Here is a 23,629-nt window from a genome sequence, read left to right on the forward strand (position 1 = left end):
TGTAGTCCTCAAACGCCCAATGTTCCAGGTGGGAAAAGGAAAAATGATTTTAGGCAGTGCCCAAAGAAGGGGGAGTTGGGGGTGGTGTGAGGTAAACATTTAAAATCTTTCCAACAGGGCTGGCAAGAGGTTCAATGGGGAAAGGTACTTCCTGCCAAGTTTAATTCACAGAACCCATCCAGTAGAAAGAGAGAACCAATTCCCTCCAGTGCACTGTTTTCTGAACTCCTCATGTGTAACATGGCATGTGAGCTCACGCAGAGAGAGAGAGAGAGAGAGAGAGAGAGAGAGAGAGAGAGAGAGAGAGAGAGAGAGAGAGAGAGAGAGAGAGAGAAAACTTCCAAACAATTGTGGTGTCATGTTAGATTCAAGAATAAATTCAGTAGCCAGGGTACAAGAGCAAGCAGAACAATAGCTTAGGCACACATGGCTACCTCTCTCCTGGGGCTCCCAGTAAGATGCCCTGACCTACACGGATACTATAATCTCTTAACTCACTTCACTGGACAACACTGAAATCCACCAAGCCTGGGCCAGGGGTCAACAATTTCAGTAATGAAAGGAAGATATTCCCCTCTCTCCAGCCACCCTGCTGTCATCCTCCATGGCAACAAGGCTGCTACTTACCCTTGCCCCCTTCTTGGTCAGCAGACACACCAGCTTCATGTGGCCTGCAGCAGCTGCGTAGCAGAGTGCGTTCATTCCATTCTCCGACACCCCATCCAGGCAGGCGCCAAATTCCAGAAGTAGAGTGACAACTTCCTCATGGCCAAGGTGAGACTGGACGCACAGGATGGGGGCATTATTTAACACTTCTGTCCTATAGTTCACGTTGGCCCCTCCCAAAATCAGGAGCCGGCTCACCTGTTGGGAAAGGCCCCCCAACAAAATTAATATCTCATACATATGTTAGTCTTAACAACATCTGGGAAGGGCAGTATCTATAACTTCTTACTTTAACAGATCTCAAGTTTGAAATGTACCTGCAACAAATATGTATGCATGTGCATGTGTGTGTGTCTGCACTGGTGTGTGTGTGTGTGTGTGTGTGTGTGCACTGGTGTGTGTGTGTGTATAATGTGCATCTTCACTGGAGGGAACTGCCCACATTCATCCAAATAATGGTAAACAGAACTGCAGTGTGAGGCAGCAGACTGAAAGCAGAATCTTGAAGAAATGTGTACACCCACGTTGCCATCAACAGCATTCATGAAGGCTGAGACATGGAAGCAACCCCAGGGTGCACCAGCTGAAGGATGGATAGAGATGTACATGCCAATAGTGGAAAGATTCAGGCTTAGAAAGGAATTAAGATATGCTACAGCAGAGATTGATATAAAATATGCTAAATAAGCAAAAAGACAAGGGCCACGTGATACTATTATGTTACCATAAAGGACATACCCAAGGTATCAAACACAGACATAAGCTGAACATGGCTTCCAGGCCACGGGCAGGGGGAAACCAGTATTTAATGACTAAAGAGAGCTACTAGATGAAAGTTCTAGAGATAACAGTAAATGTAATATACTTCATTGGCTTCAAAATGGTTAAGATGTTAAACTTTCTCCCCCCCTCCCCCCAGGCAGGGTTTCTATATGTATGTCCTAGAACTCACTCTGTAGACCAGGCTGTCTGGAACCCAGAGATCCACCTGCCTCTGCCTCTGCCTCCCCAGTGCTGGGATTAAAGGCATGCATCATCATTGCCTGGCAGATGTTAAATTTGCCATTGTGGATTTTAGTTCATTGCAAGTGAAATTTTTTTTTTTTTTTGATGTGGACAGTACCCTCTCTTTCCTCATCCCCCACACAACACATTTTTAAAAGATTTATTTTGACTTTATGTGTGTGCATGTTTTGCCTGCATGCCTGGTGTTCACAGAGGTCAGAAGAGGGCATCAGATCCCCCATAATCAGGGTTATAAATGGTTATGAGCCTCCACATAGGTGCTAGGAATACCCAGGTACTGTGCCAGAGGAACAAGTGCTCTTAACCTGGGGCCAGACCCTGGTTAGGACTGTTCAATGCTTTCCAGCTAACAGTGATAGTAGTAGTGGAGGAGATATACTTTGACAAGCCATTAAATAGAGGAAATCCACCATTTTAATAATGAAATAATAATCAAGAATAGAATCATAACAATGACATAAAGCCAAAAGAAAACGTGAATAGTCTCTTCTCTTGATAAGAATGCATTCCTACAAGAAGACAGAAAGCACAGAAGTGTCCTTAGAACACCTGCCTCCTGACAGCATGTCCTCTGCTGCCCCCACTGACTACTGCACACAACACCTGCCAGACATCAGGACAAGTTCTGATCTGCACAGATTAAAATCATTGAACAGATGGAAATCTCTAACTATACTAATCTCCTTCAAATCTCCTGATTATGAGAAAGAAACTATGCCCTTTCACACCTATTATGATGTCCCACGCATTTCTTCAATTGGTCCTTTTCAACAGCTCCAACCTGCATCCATCACTCCCCTGCCAAGCCCTGGCAGGTCCTCAGGGCTGACCATTAGATTGAAAACCCCAGAGACCACGTCGTCTATTTGACTAGAGGCATGCAGGGGATCAATAGAAGATACAGAAAGGAGATGGGACTATCAAAATTCTGGGTAGTTCAGGCGTATGTCCATGGAGTAGCGGATAGAATATTTACAAACTGTAGGAATAGGGGGTTAATACAACCAAAGGGGAAACCACAGTCCATGGTGGCATCTTGACATGTTAGAACCCGAAGTATGAAATGTTAAGGTGTCTCCATGCTGCCAAAGCTTGAACTCCACACTTCATCTGCTTTGGTGAAACACATTTTTCTTCCTTTCTTCCTTTCTTCCTTTCTTCCTTCCTTCCTTCCTTTTTGTTGTTGTTGTTGTTGTACTATTCTATTTTTACCACTTAAAAACCCTGCCAGTTTGTAGATCTTTACTCTTTGTTTTCAACCATGGGGCATACTTGAAGTCACCCAGAGCTTGAAAATTTCCAGTGCCTGTACCCTAGGCTGGAGATTCTGGCAACTCAGCTCCCAAGAGAATGGGTTTGGCAAGCAGGGCTGTACACACACCAGGTGTACATGCCCCTGCAGATACACTAAGACAGATAATCAGGTGACCTGCCATCCTTCCGCGCCCCAAACCTCTGCTCCCCAGCCAAAAAATGAGAACAAAGGCACCCATTCCCCAGGTGATTGTAAAGATTAACAGTGAAGGGCAAAAATAATAACACTTTGCCCCAAAGAGAGAGGGAGATGGGGGGAGGGAATTGGAGGAAAGGGGGAGAGGAGAGAGGGAGGGAGAGAAAGGGAGGAGAGAGAGAGAGAGAGAGAGAGAGAGAGAGAGAGAGAGAGAGAGAGAGAACTACACTATTTGAAAAGCGCTAAATAAATATTAGCAGCTGCTGTTACCATCATCCTTGTGTTGTCTTCAGAGTGCGGCCTGGAAGCCTATCTCGCACCTACCTTGTATGTACCCTAAGACTATCCACAGTACCAAGCAGCAGGATGGAAGGCCTTACATGAGTCACAGCCACATCTCAAAGTTCCCAGGAGCCCGCAGCCCTGATGTGATCACAGTTTCCAAAGCCACGGGGAGCAGCAATAAAAACAACTCACCTGGGCAAATAAGACATGCCAGGCACTTTCCCAAGAGCTTTGGCTACCAGTTTACCGATCACTGGGAGGCGGTGTTTGTTGTCTCCGTTTCGGAGGTGAAGAGTCAGGGGTTGGAATGGGTAGGGCAAAGGTAGCTCAGGACATAAAGCTAATTGCTTCCACAGGGCAGGGTTGTAGCAGATATTGTGTGGCCCACAGGAAGGGACGAGGTGGCTCATCCTATGCAGTCTTGCCCATCTGCAAGCATTCTCCTTAGCTAACACTTGAAAGTGGCAGTACCACCTAGCAGCTTATGAAAGCACACAAGGATAGTGTAGCACCGCTGACAATAGGGACCTGGAGAAGTGCCAAGCAGCTCAAGCTGCGAGGCAGTATACTGAGGCTGACAGAAGCGGGGCCATTATGTGTCCTGCTAGATTGTGACGCAGAGTACAACCGACCCAGGAGCCCAGCCAAGTCCCTGCCTCCTTCTGGGTCTTCTCTCCTTTCAGCTGAGCAAAGCATCAGCAGCCAAATGCTCCCGTGTCTACACTTAGGGGCTGGCACCAGCCATACAACAACATTCGAGCAAAACAACCAGCTGGGCAGGATCCCAGTGGGCCACGCGGGGACAGGCTGGCATGACTCTGGCCCAGTAACAGAGGCCACAGGGCTAACACCAGCACACTTCCAAAATTACCAAGCACTCATTTCAGAGCAAGTCATTTTAATTTGCCAAAGTGGCAAACTGCAATTATTTTCAAAATGACATTCATTCCTGTATGACAACAGTTAATACTCTCTAAAAACAGTTCCTTAATTGCATGCATAATTTTAAATTACTGTAATTTGTTCAATATTCTGTGAAAACCGTTTTCTCCCTCATCAAAAGACTTACAAAGACAAAACAAGATAATGGAAGGACTTAGGGTTCTTAGCTAAGTTACATAAATTTGGGGATGGGAGAGAGGTAGGTCCCATGGGGATTTTATAAAACAGAGTAAGAACGAACAACGTAAACTCGCCAGGATGTTAAAGGGAAAGCTGACAGCCTGGAGAGCGAAGCCGTGCTGTTCTGAAAAACCCACTCTCAGGAGAATTTAACGTTTCCAATTTGTTCCTCTCCACACTTAACTTGCCTCCGCAAGTTAATGTCTATGCCCATAAATCCATTAAAGGCGCATCAACAGATATTACCAGCTTACTACTTTTCTTCTTTTCTTCTTTATTAATTCTATGGAGAAGCCAAAAGTTATACTGCTGTTGCCAGAAAGACGACCAATGTTATAGTAACTTAAACTTGAATTTTTACAAAATCTAAGTGGAAAATATTCCTAACACAGATACCCCTTATGGGGCATCGAAATTTAGACCTAGCCATGTTTTAGACAAACTCCATCTGGAAAGGAATCATTACTTGGGACAACAGACAACAGTGTGAACTTCTTCTGCATTACAGAAATGGCTTCCTGCCCACTCACTTAAGCAAACCTTCATGCAAGGCTCAGTGGGGAACAGGGATGCCACTGGGACACAGGTAGTGATTTTAATCATTGCAAACACTATCTGTATCCACCCAGAGACAATAGATACTCTGCTCAACACCAAAGTCCTACACTGGCCATTAGGGCTCTGGGTCATCTACCTACCACTGCTAGGTCCTCCCTGGTACCCACAATCCTTGGCATGTGATAACCTCAGTCTTCAACAGGGACAGGAAGAAGCAGAGCACCTGTAAACAATGGGGAAGGCTGCATAGTGCAGACTCTGGAGCCGTGGCCGAGGGAAGTATTCTGAGGGTACAGTGAGTGAGGCTGGGAGAAGACTATTGAAGGGCCCAGGAGTGCTTCTCCTGTCTCCATCTCTGGGGCATGCAGCCACTTGCTTGAGATGAAGTGGATGCCAGATGCCTGAGAACTGAGCCAGGCCTTGCTTCCTCTTTCACTGATGACCATGCTGGGCTTTCTTTGGCTTGCTATGAGAGAGTAGGTACAATTTTCACTTTGCAGTGACATACAGTGAAGTCTCAGTCCACTGAGAAAGAGCCCCAGAGTTTGCATAGGAGGGCATGTCAGAACCTGGGGCTGGACACTTCTGTGTGCCCTTAACCAGACCTGGTCCAAGGTATGATTTTGATTCTAAAACTGTATTATACAATCTGCAAATGGCAAGAAAAATCTATCTGCAAGATTACAGCAAGAATAGCATGATAGGAAAACCACTGACTACAGTGCAAAGGCGTTCTCAGCTCAGCGTGCAGCCAAACCTACTACTCTTTCCTTTGCCAGAAGTGTATGTGTCCCTGGAACCTGCAGGTAGTCTTCTGTGACCCATTGTTTTGTGTTATCAATACTTAATTTCATAGGATCCATGAGGAGCTGGGTTGTTGTGGCAATTCACGACACTAAAATTCAGTTTCCATGCAAAGCTCTCTGACCTTTGGTTTCCTTTGTGAACTACTTGCTGACCACATCCTCTCTGCAATGGTCACTATGTGCTAACTCAGTGGCTCCCTCTACCCTATCTCCCCCTGGGGGGAAGGGTATGATGAGCACTCAGGGAAGACATCACCAGGAGCTCCCCTGCCCTCCCTGGAGTCTCAGCTGGCAGGACTGGCAGAGAGAGATAGACCAGTCTTCCCTGCAGAAGGCAGCTCACCTTCACGTTGGGAGTATAGAGATTCCTGAGAGAGGCCAGGGCAGCAGACAGCCCTTCTGTGCTGTAACCAATCCACAGGGCCTGCAGATGGCTCGAGGAGACTCCAGTCTTCTTACTGAGGCCCTGGAAAGAATCAAAGACAGACGCCTGTGAACACCTCCCCCCAGGTGAGCATCAGTCTGAAAGTGAGTCTGCCCAACAGACTCTTATGTAGACAGGGTCTCACATAAAAGGATCCCTTGGCCTGTGAGCACAGCTCACGGTCAGGAAATCACAGGCCATGGCCCTGTGAACCAAATGCACACTTGGGAGAGATAAGGAGAAAGCTTCCTTCTGCAGAAGGAAATCAGAGGATAGTAAGTGATAAAGGAGCTTTAATTAAGGAATGGGCCAGTAAACGCTAGTGGCATTACCAATAAGAGGCAAGCTCGGCACTGTGTCTCCTGACAGAGTATTCTCACCAGAGTAATCTTGGTATTTTGCAAGTGAAAAAAAATCCTCAAACCTGATAAAGGCTCTAGATACATCTACCTAGAGAGGAAATCCAGGGGGAAGAGGTACACATCAAACTTGATGTTGAGAAACAAGCAAGGCTAGAGAACCCAGGCTGTATGAAATGATACAGGCCACAGAACTAGAGTTCTTTGATTAGTAATGACACAATGGGGAATGAATGAAGGGCCCACAGACCTGCCTAAAATCTTCACAAAATTCACGCACACCTCACCTTGAAAATGTGTGCCTTCAGGATGTGGTGGCCAAGCTCCATGGTCTGCTGGCGGTTCAGCTTGCTTTCCTGTCGAGAGAACATGAACGCCAGTAGAGCGTGTCCATTCCTAGGACAAGAAATACAAAGGCTCATGACAAAAGATCCCATCCCAGCATACCACAGGCCCTCGGCTGAGGACATCACACTGCCCCTGAGCTGTCATCTGGGGGCATCAGCATGAGTACACAGAACACTCAGGCTGCCAGCTCTTTACAACGACGGCAAGTGATATTTATTCTGCAGTCATTTGCAGGGCCTTTCCTGGGGTTTCTTATCACTGCAGAGTGAGCAACTCAGTGCCTGGATCTCCAGGACCACACTCCCCGCTCATCACCATCACCCCCCATCACCTGGAGTTTTGTTCAAGCCTGTCATAAAAACACAAACTTCAAGACACCAAGGGTCTTGATTAAGTCACAGCTATAATCATGATGCCTAGCAAGACACCTAATTAAAAATACACGAGGAATTGCTTACAGGATGGATGAACATGAGGAAAGGTGGTACATAATCCTCACTATCCTCAGCCCCCACCCTACCCCCATCATCATTCTGGAACATAACTGGTGGAAGGCAGTCCTGGCTTTATAGGGGGAAGGTAAGAAAAGCCAAGCCCTGCATAGTATGAGCTCCCAAGGAATAGAGACTAGAAGACTAGGTGGAACCCACACACTTTAAACCCACAGATTTTCCTGCCTCTGTCTCCCTAGTCCTGGAGTTAAAGGCATGTGTCCACCCAGTCTGAAACAGGCTACAAAATCAGTAGGTTTCTATACATTGATAACAAAACTGCTATGAAAGAAATCCATCCATGGTAAGGAGATGAAAGAGAAAACTAAAAGCCACTGAAGAAAGAAACTGAAGATACTAGAAAACAGGATCTCTTCCGTTCACAGATTGGCAATATACCATTGTTTAAGTGGCCATATTATTCAAGTAATCTAAACAGTTAATGCAATGGCTAATGCAATATACTAAAGAACCATACTAATAAAAATCAGGATGACATTGGAATAAAAACATGGACCACTGGAACAGATCAGCCACCTGACTTTTCACAAGGTGCCAAAAATATATGCCAAAGAAAAGGCAGATTCTTTAATAAAAAATGCTGTGAAAACGTTCACATGTAAAGAATGAAACCATATGTACATCTCTGATTGTGCATAAAAGTTATTCAAATGCATCAGAGACCAATGTAAGATCTGAAATTTGAAGCTACTAAGAAAAACACTTCAAGGGGCTGGAGAGATGGCTCAGAGGTTAAGAGCACCAGCTGTTCTTCCAGAGGTCCTGAGTTCAATTCCCAGCAACCACATGGTGGCTCACAGCCATTCATTATGAGATCTGGTGCCCTCTTCTGGTATGCAGATATACATGGAAGCAGAATGTTGTATACATAATAAATAAATAAAAATCTTTAAAAAGAAAAAGAAAAACACTTCAAGAGACAGACATAGGCAATGACCCTCTGAATCAGAATCCAATGTCTCAGGAAACAGCAGCATGCACTGACAAACAGGACTGTACAAAAAGAGATGGTAGTAGAGGAAATCGCCCAATGTGGACAGACAGCCCACAGCAGGGCTCTCTGCCAGCTACTCATCCGAATAAATCAAGAACTCCAACCCACTCATGGCAAAAGAACAAGGAAAGCAATCAGCAAAATGTTCAGTTGAAGTAAACTGAGCTTCTCAAAAGTATGATTGGCCAGTATTTTGGAAAAGGTTCATTTGTGGCCATTAGGGAAATTCAAGTAAAAAATATACTGAAAGTCTATCTCATGTCAGTCAGAACAGCTAACACCAAGGAAACAGGGCTGAGAAGGTATGCTTGGCATAATGCTTGACTAGCATGCATGGAAATCGTGGGTTCAATCCCCAGCATGGCAGAAGTAGTGGAGTGGCACACATCTGTAATCTGGTACTTAGATGGTTCAAGGCCATTCTTGGTCTATAATGAGTTCAAGGCCTACTGACGTAGGACACATAAGACTCTGTCTCAAAGCCGGGTGTTGGTGGCGCACGCCTTTAATCCCAGCACTCGGGAGGCAGAAGCAGGCAGATCTCTGTGAGTTCGAGGCCAGTCTCCAGAGCGAGTGCCAGGATAGGCTCCAAAGCTACACAGAGAAACCCTATCTTGAACCCCCCCCCCAAAAAAAAAAAAAACTCTGTCTCAAACAAAACAACAGCAATAATGAAACAATAAATATTGGCCAACAGGAGAACCCTTACATACTTTTGAGGAGAATGTAAGTTGCACAAGCCACCATACAAAGCAGTATGGGGGTTCCTCTAAAGAAAACCACAATCATTCCTGTGTGTGTATCTTTGGGAATCAAGCCAGGTGGTGGTGGTGCACACCTTTAATTCCAGCACTCAGGAAGCAGAGGCAGGTGGATCTCTGTTAGTTCGAGGCCAGCCTGGTCTACAGAGCTAGTTTCAGAACAGCCAGGGCTACACAGAGAAACCCTGTCTCAAAAAACCAATAGACAAACAAACAAATAAATATTTTTAAAAACCCTTGGGAATCAAAGCCAGCATATAATAGATATACCTGCCCATCGTGTTTAACACCACACCTTTCATATGGGAATTATCCTACATAAGGTGCTGGATAACTTATGAATGAAGAAGCATGGTGCATAATATATACAGTGGAGAATTATCCAGCCACAAAGGAGAATGAAACCCTGTTATTTATAGGAAAAGTGGATGGAACTAGAGCTCATTGTGTTAACTGAAATAAGCCCAACTCAGAAGAACAAATGTATTATGTTTTCTGTCACACTTGGAATCTGGAAGAAAACAGCATGAAAGGGGCAGAAGGGGTAAAAGAAGGGTAAGATTGGGTAGCAGGAGGGGCTGCATATGATCAAAATATGTTAAATGCACATATATAACCACATACAATGAAACTTACTCTGTATAATTAATATATGCCAAGATGTTCAAGTTATGTGGTTACAGATGGCTCCATTGTGGGCAACAAGTACAGTCTTTAGTGGCCAGCCCAAGGGTTTTCAGGTCTCTCAGCAAAGCACATGGCTTCCCACCTGTCTGAAGTCCTGTCATTCTGTTTCTATGCAGCCCCCATACTAGCCTTCTATGACTGGCCTCCCCCAGTGTGCTCATGCCTCAGGGCTCCACTTTAGATCCAGAAACCAAACTGAGCTATTTCCTTCACCCACATGACCTTGTGAGTCACCTAGTGATATAATGCCAAGTTAGATGATTTACACCCAGGACCAAATGGCTAGTAACTGAGAGTGGTCAGCTGATGGGGGATGTCCTTCTGTATATATGTTTCTCTTATTGGATGATGAATAAAACACTGGCCAATAGAGATAGCAACATAGGTGGGACTAGGAAATGAGGAGATTTCTGGGAAAGATAGGCAGAGAGAGATCTCGAGGAGACGCCATGTAGACCACAAAGGAGTAACAGGTTCGGGCATTCTCCAGTAAGCCAAGACCATGTGGAAATACATAGATTAATAGAGACAGGTTAATAACTAAGAGAGAGCTAGCCAGTAAGAAGCCCTAGCCACTGGCCAACAGTTTAATAATCAATATAGCATCCCTGTGTTTATTTGGGGCTGAAAAGAGGGCGGCGGGACCCAGCGGGACAAAAGAAACTCCAGCAACAGGCAGTCTACTCGACTCAAGAGCTTGGACTTGTGGGACAACAGCACTGGGTACCTCCCTCCAGGGGCTCTCAGCAACTGGAGGAGACACATACAACCATAATGAAATTCAGCCAGAAAACCACTGCAAAGAAGATATGCTGTGGGAGAAAGCAGGAAGCAGCCCCAATGAAACAATCCTACTTTCTTCCCTTTGCATTTCCAGTTACCTTTCCCTATGAATTACACTGTCTCGAGATGTTCCCAACAAGACCCCGGTTTCCTGTGTTACTGAATCCAAACTACTCAACTTCCCCTCTCTGTGTCTCCTCACAACCCAGCAGCAGGGGTCTCCTAGGATGCAGGATTCCAGTCTAGTAGCCTCCCCTCAAAACTCATTTCCCTTCACCTCTGCTGCTATCTCCAACCTCTTTCCCTGCAATTCTCCTCTACTTCTGCAAGCCCAGAAAGCTTTTCTCTCTGTATGTCAAGCTCCCTCACCAAGCCACACCACAGCTTTTCACCAGTGATGCTCAATCTTGAACTACCAACATCTCTAACCATCACACAAGATCTGCCAAACGTTGTCTATCTCCTTCGAGAAATGTTCACCACAATCTTTGAGGTATCCTTGCAAAAATGGAAATCAAAACAGAAAACACATGAACAAAAAGAGCAAAGCAGAAGGCATGAAAGCCCTTGACTTCAAAATTTACTACAAAGCTCTAGTTATCAAAACAGCATGGTAATGGCATAAAGCACACAGACCTCTGGAGTACAACAGAGACTCTGGCAGTAAATTCCCATTCTTACACCCAACTGATTTTCAACAAAGGTGATACATGTACCGAAGGAAGAACTCTTCCTTTCCAATTAAGCAGAAGAGTAAAGCTGAACATGTCTCTCACGACTTTAAAACACCAGCTCAAAAATACAGACTTAACTGTAAGACTAAGAGCTATGGACTAGAAGGAAAATAGGAAATACTGCAAGCCATTAGAATGAACGACGACTGTCCTGAGGAAGACCTCAAAAGCACTGGAAATAAAAGCAAAAAAAAGGAAAGCAAGGTTGATTTAACTATAAAGCTTGTGTATTAGACAGAAAAGTGTGAGGACAGCCTACAAGGTGGGTAAAGCATTTGCAAACACACTTCTGACAGGAGGTTGCTATCCTCAGGTCCTGGTGACATCTGCCTGTCTGTGGTTACTGTCCCTGCAGCAGCTGCCACACTCAGCTCTGCCCTGTGCTGTGCTGCCATCTCTGTTCAAAATGCAGCAAGGGTCAACAATGACCACAGTCCAGCTACCACCAGCTGCCTACACCCTGAGAGTTCCTGATGTTTTTGTCTCTACAAAGTCACCTGCAGCTGATGTTCTTCCAAAATGATCTCTCCCTGAAAAACTGTAACTTGACAAGCGATGTCACAGCACACACTGTTGCCTCTGGCCATTTGGTTTTAGTAGCCAACCTGCTGTCTTATACCAGGTTTGAAAGATAATAAAACCCAAGTCCAGCATCACCTAAGAAAACAGCCATAGCACTGAGCAGCACTAGACCTGTCAGCACACATGAGGGGTGGTTATACGACTCCCAGGGACTCAGTGGCCTCTTCATTTCTAGGCCCAAGCATCCAACCCAGGGTCCTATAGTTCTAAGGAGACAATCCAGCAGCTTGCGAGCCCCATAGCTAGAGTAGGAGGCAACCTGACTTGGAGAACATCTACTGAAGAAAGCAAAGATGCAAGCTGGACAGAAAGAAGGCCCAAGAATGGCCATGTCCAGAGACACCAGGAGTCTTCCATTTCTGACCTCTCACCCTGTTTTGTACTAGTTGATAGCTGGTAAGCAGGCAGGCAGGCAGGCAAGCTTGTCTCCCTACCCACCTGAGGTTTAACTTCTTAAGACCTGCAGCTTGCACTGGCCTTGTCTGTAAGGAGACAGCTAAGTCTCCCCTCTGTCCCCCACATACCTGTGTTCCCTGGGATGAGGTGCTAGATGGCCAAGGGTGGCCAGACAGTGGCAGGTGGTTAAGGATCTAAGACTGATGCCGGCCATGGGCACACATTCTACAGAAGCTCGCTAAGACCCATTTCCCATGTATGACCTGCCATGATGGTGGGAGGAGTCAGATCAGTGAAATAATTAGCAGCTAGGAAACATCACGATGATACCATTTGGCTTCCCTTCCACCCAAATACACTAGAAATCCTGTGGTTCCAGCAATCAGAGGGAAGCTTTTGTTAAAAGGTATGGAAATTTTTATGCACTCTGATGACCAAAATGGGGACCCAAACAACAAAACCATATAGTACTTGGTACTCAAATTCCTATAAGCACCCACGGAAGCGCCTCCCGTACCTGGGCTCACACAGGAAGGCTGTGCTTTCCCCATCTGCTCTCCACACTAGCCATTCTCTGAAGGATGGGTGGCAGAACATGCGCGTTTTGTCTCTCCTCTTAATGAGGAAGCAGGAGAGGGCCTCCATCCGCTGCTGAAAGTCCTCCCAGCCCTGCTCGCCTTGGATGTGGCCAGCATTGATAGCCTGAAATATCTGCTCATCCGTCATGGGGTGGAGGGACGCCAGGGCCACGTTTAAAATGGGAAGGGCTCTGTCGAAGGCAGACTGGGTCATGAACTTCATGTTGCACTGCAGCAAATAGAGCTCAGACAGAGACACGGGTACCACCTTGTAGCTGGCACTCTTTATGACCAGGTGTCCCCGCTGGAAGAGGTCCAGCGTGAGCTTGAGGTACAAGTAGGAACCAAGGCTCCGCAGCACCAGATGGCTGCTGACTTTGCTGATGAGGGCAGCGTCGGCCTTGCCGTTCAGGGAGATATTGCTGAGGATGTCCTGGCTGCTGTGGACCCTGTGCTGGACGTAAGCATGCAGGTCGCTGTGAATGTCTTTGTTGTCTGGAAAGTCATCTAAGGAAAGCTTGACAAATGGCAGAGCACTGATGATTTCCTGGGAGAAAACAAAAACCCACAGTGTCACTTCACGGAGTTTCCTTTTTCACTTTAAATCAGGTTCACTCACTCTCTTTCAAGGAGGATTTTCATGGATTACAGGGCCTCGTTGTTTCCTATTAAAACATGTAATAGGATAAGATACAGATAAAAAGCTTATGTGAAAGAAATCCTGATGCTAGAGAAGATCGGCAAAGGCTTTTTCCCAAAACCCTCATCGAGGATCTAAGCCAAAGGAACAGAAGGAGGGGCCAAGTAGACAGCAGCAACCAGTCCACACCAACAGAGGGGCAGTGAGACCCTGTGGGTGACCCGATTCAGAACCATCCCTGAGCGGCTGGCTCTGAAACGAGGGTAAACACAAACCTGCGCTACACATCTAAGAACACAGCCAGACACCGAGATAAGAGGTACCCTCTCTGTATCAGATACCAGGGCTGTGTAACCCCACCAGGAAATATGAGACTTCCTGCCTGCCCCTGTCCCTGAATAATATACAGCAAAAAATCATTACTTATTCAGGTATAGCATATTCTCATTTTTAAAGAATTTTAAGTAAATATTCTTTCAGACAACTGTTTTATCAACATGACTGTCTTGTCTGCATGTCTATGTACTACATGTGTGCCTGGCAGTTCTTAATCACCAAGCCATCTTCTCCAGCCCCCGAGAGAACTGTTTGATGAATCCTAACTGCATGGTGTCATTGATTTTCCTGCTCCCTCATTTCAAAGATAAGCCTAGCCCTAGCCCCAAGAGCAGAAAGAAGAAAAATTTCAACTTCTCACTAATACTTCTGAAGCCTACACCCTTTTTAATGCAATAACTGTAAGAGGAAGGTAGTGGACAGTTATTTATTTGCATTTTGCATGGACATTAACCAAGCCTCTGCACTCAGCCTGCAGAGGAAGGAACACAGGACTCAGTTCAAGTTTTAACCTAGCTGCCAAATTATGCATACCGAGGGAAACATGACTGAAAGTATGTGGCTCAAAGGTACATAAAATTAAACACGTCATTTAAATTTAAGTGTAATTTCAGTTTTAATGAGGGAAAAAAAATCAGTATGATCACTTAGGTCTACAAAAGAAAACAAAACAACCACAATGAGCTGCCACAAACCCCTGGAAACAGCTTTCAAGTCGAGTAGGATCACTAGGCCGGAGACCTCAGCCAGAGCACCCCCCAATATGGTAAGCCAGGCTTAGGCACTGTCATTTCAGAAGGGACAGGACAATTCCCTGCTGACAGGATTCTTGGCTGACCCCTTGATAATCCTTATTCCCATGGGACTCTCTGAAGTCCTGATTCAATAGGCAAATGGCTATAACACTAGGCTGGGATCACTTGTCACTGTACACTTGGGGACTTGGAAAGAGAGGGGAGAAATCTTTTGTCACCTGAAAATTTGCTCTCACAGTCACAATCAACTTCAGCCAGGTGGGGAATTTAGGAATAATTTTGGTAATAAATGAAGACAGTGTATCTCCGTAATCAGGCTTATGGAATTCAGCTTCATTCAAGCCATCTATCAAAATGATGTACTCCTCTTCTGGAATTTTCTGCTCTAAAAGATGAAATAATTTTTTCCAAATTAAGAAATTATACATTTCTATAACACGGCACCACCCAGTGCATTTTAACACACAGCTTAAAGTGTTAGCAAAACCTAAAAAGGTTTACATATGGCAGAAGACATGTTTTCAAAGAAGCATATTTCCTATTAAATTTATAATGAAAAACAGAGCACTGAGCCAAAAGAAAACCAATTCTTACAAAGCAGTTTTCAGAAACATATTGCATTACAGACATTAGCAGAATCTCAATCCTATGCATGTAGCAGTTAGTTCCACATAAGCCACCATCACCTGAGTACCCTGCAGCCCAAGCCTGGAACAGACAGCACCCCCCCCCCCCCCCGCCAACTCCTTAGAGGACGGACAGACTCCAGGAAAGGAGGGCCCAGCCCTCCCCACACTACCACCAAGAGCTGTCTACCCAAATCACCCAGTGGTGAAAGCACTGCCTTACAGATAGATACCCAGAGTGGGGCCCCTCCCACAGTAGGGACAGCTTTCTGCTTGCAGCACAGAGCTAGCATCACACAGCCATTACAGACCCTCTTTCTAGCATCTTCCAGCAGATGATGCTTTGTAGATGGATAACTCAAAAAGGAGGGGGGAAGAGGTTGGAAACCTTAAAGACCCATGATATCATTTACATTCCTAACCTGGAGACTATTCAGGGGCAAAGGGGGGGAAGGAAAACACAAATGGAAACTCCTAGAAGTGGTATTAGATTTAGATTTCAATTCATCTAAGCAGGGGCTGTGGGGAAGGAAGGAGAACATGCTGAAAGATTCCCAACAATCCACTGGTTCCCCTGCTGCCTAGGAATATAAACAGTCTTCAGTGTGTGTTTTATCTAGTCTTTAGTGTGCGCATCACCTACATAGACTACAGAGATGCAGGACACCAGATTGTGCTTCCTTGAAATGTGAAGGACTGTGAAGGTCAAACAATGAATAAGTAAGTTCAGGTAGGCCCTGCCAGGCCTGCAGTGCTCCAGCAGCCGGAGAACTGGAGAAGTCTAGGTTTCAGTGCTTACTAACTACTTGTAACTAGCATTAGTTGTCCCATATATTATCTTCCCAGTTTCCTGCCTCTGAAAGTCCAAGCTATTTCCTGTTTTGTTTTGACATCGCACCATTCCCAAAAGTGACTGCTCTTTGTTGTGGATCCTGCTGAAGGTGGTATTTTGAAGCCCCTGCTCTGCTACCATCCACATCCATGCACTGTAGGCATTAATAAGCCCTCTTGGCTTTGCCCTGTTATCTGTCTACTCTTGGCTCATTTCATAGACTGAGGACCAAACCTTTGTAGGTCAAAGTCTTCCTCTTTCCTCTGTTACATGGCTTCCTTACAACTGCTTGGTTGTCGCTTTCACCCATAGCAGTGACATTTCATCGGAAACGACATTATGGAGGAGGATGTGGTGGCACCAGATGTGTACCGACTCATCAATAGCATCTCCCTGCTACCCCAGGACTAAGCTGACCACCACTCTGAGGACCACTTGGGCATCAGCCCGTGCTGGGCAGAAGCCCTGAGGCTTCTGGTAGGTACCATTTCTTAGGCTTGTAAGTGGCTCCAGCACGCCCCTCTTGAAAGCAGCCACAGGGTCCTGCACACAGGAGCGGAGGCTCAGCATGCTCTGCAGTTGGGGCTCCTTGATCAGAAGGTCTCTGTAGGCAGCCAGCTGGTGGGACCGGCACAGCAGAGCCGCAATGCTGTGCACAAACTCGGGCACCAGGCATGTGTAAGTGTTGTCAGCCTGGCAATAATGGTAGGCCACCACCTACGGAGAAGCAGAGACACTGGCATCATTCCACCTTCTCCACAGCTCCTCCCAGGACTTCAAACAAAAATGCAACTCTGACTTTTCCTTCCTCGGGAAGACATGGTACCTGCTTCCCGAGACAGAGTTTACCGACTAGCTTAATATTTATTCTGTTCTTCACTGGTGTGATTTGCTAATTCTCAGAGGACTATTAATTGCAGCCACAAATCCACCTTGATTAACACAAAAAATCAGCACAACTGTACTCTGTATTGAATGTGGATTAGTAAAAGTCATTTCTAGAACCTAATGCCTAGTCAGGCTTAGAGAATTTTCAAGCAAGCCATGTTCCTGACACCGCCATCTGCACCACATTTCTGTTCTCAAGATCAATGGCACCTCGAGGGGACCCTGTGCTCATCCAAAAAAAAAAAAAAAAAAAAAAAAAAAAAAAACCCACAGGATCAAGTTGGCGGCTATGAACCCAAGCTGTAAAATCACAGTTGCTTCTCCCTCCTGCCTCCCCACATCCTCACTTCTTCAAGGGATGCTATGGAGACATTCAAAAGGGACAGCCAAGAAATTACCAGCTAGCTGCTCACTGTGTGAAGGGGTACAAGGGAAGACAGGGAAGAGCTGCCTCCAGTGTGCAAGGCTGAGGGGTTTCCTTTGTTAGGACAGATTCGCAGAAGCAGGTTGTCTGTGAGATACTCCCCCAAAACTGCCCAAACACAGTGCCAGTGGCAGAGCTCTTGGGAACAAGAGGTACGCTTTGCAGAAATGGAAACCTTACCGCTTTGCAAAGGGGGATGAAAGCAAGAATGTGAGTGTGAGGTGAGGAAGGTGGAAAGGACAGCGTGCAAGGTACACAAGATTCCACAATGGCGGACTCATAGCAAGAGGCAAGAGTGCAGATGATGCAGCTTTTCTTGGGGCAACATAGAACAACCATGACTTCCAGGTTTGATTAAATCTGTCATTAGCTCTTAAGAGAAATGCTCACTGCTTTTCAATTCCTACGCAGACATAGATTACATGAATCTACATGAGGACCCTTAAACATGAGCAAACCATTACAAGATATCCAAACAGTGTCTTGTAATGTTTGACAAAAGCATTTTGATAACCCAATGAAGTCCATGAATCCATCAGGGAGCACAGATAGGTTTTTAAAATTTGAATAAAGTTAATTTCAACCACAGAACAGGCAATAGGACATAACCTAAATAGAGTTCAGTAACACCTTTGCTTCTGTGACCCGTGTGGTTATGTGTGTGTGCACATAACACTGTATCTCTTACTGTGGGTCACAACTGGAATACTTGAAAAACCACCATAGGGAAGTGTAGCTTTGAGACTGACGGAGTCATCTCAGATCATCCCTTCAAGGCTAGAGGGCTGCTCTGAATCAGTGGTCATATGTGGGTTCACTGTGCCACAAGCAGCTGCCTGCTGGGGTGGGGGCAGGTGAGAATGAGGTGAAAGCAGGTGAGGTGGGGGCAGGTGAAAGTCAGGTGGGGGCAGGTGAGGTGAGGGCAGGTGAGAGTGAGGTGAGGGCAGGTGAGGTGAGGGCAGGTAAGAGTGAGGTGGGGGCAGGTGAGGTGGGGGCAGGTGAGAGTGGTGTGGGCCAGGTGAGTGGGGTGGGGGCAGGTGAGAGTGGGGAACAGGTAGAGTGGGGTGGGAGCAGGTAGAGTAGGGTGGGAGCAGGTAGAGTAGGGTGGGAGCAGGTAGAGTAGGGTGGGAGCAGGTAGAGTAGGGTGGGGCAGGTAGAGTGGGGTGGGGCAGGTGAGAGTGGGGTGGGGCAGATGAGAGTGGGCTGGGCTGAGCGAGCATCCTTCAGTCCATCTGTGCCACCTCACAATGTGTCCTCTCGAGGTATGCCTCATCACTGCCATCTCTGATGGTTCCAACTCTATCACATCCCTCCACTGCTGCCCATGAAGACAGAAGCAGCTCATCAAGGCAAGAAACGCAACTGCCTGCAGGTAGGAAGGTGTCCTATGAGCCACGGTTAGACACAGAGAAGACGGAAGAGTTCAGAAAGTCCTTGGTGGTCATGCGTTGAGAGAAAAAAGTCAGCCAAAGTTCTTCCACAACCTCCTCAGGATCCCCTGACAGAGGATGTGGAGACCCACAGGCTCCGGGCAACAGGATCTAGGCAGAAGCAGTGTTAGCAGCTTCCTTCTCATCCCCCACTCACACAAAGAAAAGGGCGTGTGCTTGCCAGGATGGATGTGGGATGAGTACCTGTGACTTTTCCTGGCGCCTTCAACTCTGTGAACTTGGTTCAAATGGATATAAATCCATTGCTGCTGTCTTTAGGATTTATTCTCATTAAAAATTTTTATTTGGAGTACTCAATCATACTTTATCAAAAGCTACACTACACTCCAGCATCAAGCAGTTTCTGTTTTAAAATCCCTTCTCAAACTCATTTATCAATGCCAAACAAGCAACTCTGTATTGGAAGACTCTGGTAAATAAGAGCGGGTTACCTTAGAAGCCAGGTATTTCACTGCATCCTCTCTCGGTCTCTGGTTTTCAGCACTGCCAGCCCCAGCAGGTGTTTTGGCCACACTGAGAGCACTTGTGGAAGAACTTGGTGAAAGCAACGGCGTGAAAGGGAGGTCCTGGGTGGGATCTGATGCTGCAGAAAGAGCCACCCAATTGTAACATTAGCATGTGATAAGGAGTGTATAATACACTTCTCAATTCGTCCCAGACAAATCTGAATAGTCATGAGCAAACGTGACTTGAAATTGAGAGGGTTCAAATGAGCACACAAGCTCCCACTCCATCTCCTCCCTGGAGGGCTGCGTCCCTACTCATTTCTTCTGGGGGAACAAAAGCTGCAGGGCAGTGGTGGAGCACATCTTTAGTCTTAGCATCTGGGAGGCACAAGATGGCAGATCTCCAAGTTGGAGGCCAGCCTGGTTTACAGAGTGATTCTAGGATGGCCAGGGCTATACAGAGAAACCCTGTCTAGAAAAACAAAACAAAAATCTCACATGACTCTTTTTCTTGTTCATATTTCAAGACATTTTCTTTGTTAATAGATTCAGTACACATCAAACAGTCAGGGAAGCCAGCCATGTTGGTGTGTGCCTGTATCTCAGCACTTGGGGTAGAGGCCAAGGAAAGAGGACCTCAAGTTTGAAGGCAGCCTGGGATGCAGAGAATCCTTTTGACACACTTGTTCTTGCATGCATTAAGTAAGAAGTCAAGTTTTAGCTAGTCTGTCTCTCATTTAAATTAGTCCTTTCATTTTGGTAAAGCCAGCACAGAAGAAAAGACTGTGGTGAACATAGGATAGAACTCTGCATAGGATAAAGGGAGGAAAAATAAGTATAGACAGACACAGACACACACACACACACACACACACACACACACACACACACACACACACACAGAGAGAGAGAGAGAGAGAGAGAGAGAGAGAGAGAGAGAGAGACAGAGACAGAGACAGAGACACAGACAGAGAGAGAGACACACACACAGAGAGACACATACACACACCAAAAAAGAAAAAAACAAATTAGACTCTATCTGCCTTGTTCTTCCAGTAGACCAGTCACTTTAAGACTAAAACTTCACCAGGTCACTCGATCAAAGCCCTCTGTAGTAACAAATGCATGCAAACGGAAAGAGGAAAATAGAGGTTCCAGGTCAGTAGGGCACAAGAAGGCTGGCATCAGTCCAGACTGAAATATACCATATAATGATGGGATACCCTCTCTCTCCCTCCCCACTCAAAGAAAAAAAAAAGCACCAAAAGAAAGCTAAAATAAAATACCCCATCACACTATGACGGTTAAAATATTCAGACAGGTCACTTAACCTCTAAACTTAGAACTGATAAAGTAACTAGAACAACTTATGGAAAATGGTAATTCCTGACTATTCAAACAGCAGCTCCCCCATATACCTATCATATATTAATATAATAAGCTAGAAAAGTAGCAACCACCGACATACTTTTAGGTGATGAACTGGGGCTGCTAGATGCAATCTGTCTCATGCGGCTTCCATGACAGCTTAGTGCCACCAACTTGGAAATGATGGCTGTCTTCCCGAATCCCACATTTCCCACGACCACTGCTCCTCTGTTTTCTGCCAGTTCTGTGTTCCTCAAGTTTTCTTCTATCTGCTGAAAGAGCCAGTCCCTTCCCACAAACACAGAGTCAGTTGTGATGCTTGGCACTTCAAACAGCAGGGGCTTCAACAAGATGTCCTGTGGCTTGTAGGGAGCAAACCGTGCTTTAAAACAAACAAACAAACAAACAAACAAACAGACAAACATTGTTATGGAGAATGGAGTAAAACTGAATATAAGAAGAAACAACATGTCTAACTCAGTTCTATAAATTTGCCTATAAATTGTTTGTCCCCTAATGTATCCTGTTAAAATGACTGCCTGGCCCTTTCACACTTCCACACTGTATTTTCAAACATACAGAGGAAGCAAAGCGTAGCTCCAATCATGCCTGGCTGGTTTACCTGGAATCATACAGAAGGCTGGTTTCTTCCACCCCTGTTCAGCTAAAATGCAAACAAGGTTTCCCAGATCCTAGGGCACAGCCCTCATCTGGGTGCAACGGTGCTTTCCCTATGGGACAGGTAGAGTCCCTGACCAAACAGCTGGGCATTACAGCCAGCCATAGGATGTAGCTGATATGGCCGAAAGAATTGAAATAAAACAGATGCTCTGTGAGTGGCAACTATCTTATCACAGAAGCTGGCTTGCAGCAGACCTTTAAGATACTACTTAAAGAAGAGTGACATCACACCCCCAACACAGTCTGAATGCTGGTCATCAGACATATGGTGTTTAACGGGCAAGCTCGTCATGGTGACATGGGATGTGAGGATAAATACCTTTAACTTCCTGTGTCCTACCTCCAGCCGTATTGTGCCAAGGCAATCTAATTGAAGTCCGGAGAGGAGCATTTCTCTGCCCATCTAAATAACTCAGGTCTTCCAATTTGGTAGAACTTGTCGCTGCAGTATGAAAGTAAAACCGCGTTTAAGGCCTCGCCTAGACTACTGTGAGTTATAAATGACTAATTACTAAGCAGTTCAACTTGCAACAAAATTCACCTCAGGATAATTATCTGCGGTAGCTTATGTTTACTGTAGTACAGTTAACTTGGAAAATTGAAACGATTAAGTGGTACTCATTCTTAATGTTACAATGATCTGGTTGCCAGAATTTGCCATTATTCCTCGAAAGAAACTAACTTCACTATAAATTTTTTTAAAATAATAAACAAGCTTGTAGCTGAGTGTCACACAGCAGACTTGAGTACTTACTGCTAACACATAGCATGAGCTATTTCTCTGCAGCTCTGGGAAGCTCTGTGCTGTTTGGAACTCCAACCTTCCAAATTAAATAAGCTGATTCTGCATGTACAATTCCACAGCACTCAAACAGAAAAGGCTAGCTCTTGGCAGTAAAATTTCAGCACTTGGGAGACAGAAGCAGGTGCTTCACTAAGAGCTCCAGGACAGCCTGATCTACACAGAGTTTCAGGCTAGACAAAGCTACAAATTGGGACCTTGTCTCAAAAACAAACAAAACCTAAAATATATATGTATGTGTGTATGTGTATATGGGTGTATGTATTAGATACTTCAATGTACTATCTATCATGTTTATTTCTGACCAAGACAGAAAGGTTCACAGCATATAGGTACCTGTTAAAAAGCATTAAGGCTCATTCACATGGATGCATAAGTAGTAATTCTAGGAGGAGTTACATTCCAAGGGTTACATTTTTTGAAATGCTTAGTAGGACCAGGATGAAAGGTTTAAAAGTCAAATTGGACAATCAGTACTCTGAAAAACCCTCTGCTACCTCACAGGCTGTTACCAGCATGTAACTACCAAGAGTACCATCTATCCCCAAGCCTTTTGATACCCAGAGCATCATCTATCCTGAGCCTTTCAATAACTGGAGCATCATCTATCCCAAGCCTTTTGCTAGCCAGAGAGCATCATCTATCTCCAGCCTTTTGTAGCTCCCTTCATGTTCCTGGTTGTTTTCGTTTGTTTGTTTTTTGTTTTTAGTAGTCCACATCACTCTTCATTCTTTCATTCAACAAGCATCAAAGGTTGAGAACCCAACTCAGAGATGTCCAGTCCCCTTTTGCATGTCCTCCAAGTACAGCCGATCAAATGCTTGCTGTCCCTCCCAGACAGCAAAACTGTTTCTGCATCTCACTGGTGTGCATCCACGGCCCCATTACATACTGTGCACATTCAAGTAAATGTTCCGCTCACAGTCAGAACATTGGGGAGAAGGGCCAAGACAGGGTTTCTCTTTGTAACCGCCCTGGTTGTCCTTGAACTCACTTTGTAGACCACGCTGGCCTCGAACTCACAGAGATCCGCCTGTCTCTGCCTGAGTAATTATCAGACAAGACTCTGATGAAGAATGTTCGGCAGGTTAACCCAACAGCCTCAAGCTTCTCCACAGACCTTACAGAGGGAAACTTCATACTTTGGCTACAAGACCACCCCATCCCTCCAGGCTCCCTACAGAAACACACTTGAAACCTAATCCTTGGTTCACATCTAAGGCCTGGGATTCCAGCTCCTTTGTTCAACATGCCTCATGGTAAATGCAACCACTGTGGCTCCAGCAGAAGGCCCATCACAGTCAGTCCA

At 45.6% G+C, this 23,629-nt stretch overlaps 1 protein-coding gene across 11 annotated transcripts in view; it reads right to left on the bottom strand.

Moving 5' to 3' along the window:
* The window catches only part of Tanc1 (tetratricopeptide repeat, ankyrin repeat and coiled-coil containing 1), a 226,975-nt gene that overhangs the window by 30,346 nt on the left and 173,000 nt on the right, over positions 1-23,629 (bottom strand). For 9 of the 11 annotated variants that reach the window (XM_027420370.2, XM_027420369.2, XM_035446868.1 and 6 more), the window contains 9 exons: positions 21,838-21,960; positions 20,938-21,219; positions 19,455-19,606; positions 16,746-16,977; positions 15,021-15,187; positions 13,011-13,618; positions 6,984-7,092; positions 6,257-6,379; positions 628-864 (listed from right to left, as the gene is read on the bottom strand). In XM_027420370.2, coding sequence (XP_027276171.1) covers positions 628-864; positions 6,257-6,379; positions 6,984-7,092; positions 13,011-13,618; positions 15,021-15,187; positions 16,746-16,977; positions 19,455-19,606; positions 20,938-21,219; positions 21,838-21,960 — 2,033 coding nt within the window. The remainder of the gene's footprint in view (positions 1-627; positions 865-6,256; positions 6,380-6,983; positions 7,093-13,010; positions 13,619-15,020; positions 15,188-16,745; positions 16,978-19,454; positions 19,607-20,937; positions 21,220-21,837; positions 21,961-23,629) is intronic. The other 2 variants (XM_035446867.1, XM_035446866.1) reach the window with 1 other exon arrangement.

The sequence above is a fragment of the Cricetulus griseus genome, chromosome 6 (assembly GCF_003668045.3).
Source record: "Cricetulus griseus strain 17A/GY chromosome 6, alternate assembly CriGri-PICRH-1.0, whole genome shotgun sequence".
Classification (NCBI taxonomy): domain Eukaryota; kingdom Metazoa; phylum Chordata; class Mammalia; order Rodentia; family Cricetidae; genus Cricetulus; species Cricetulus griseus.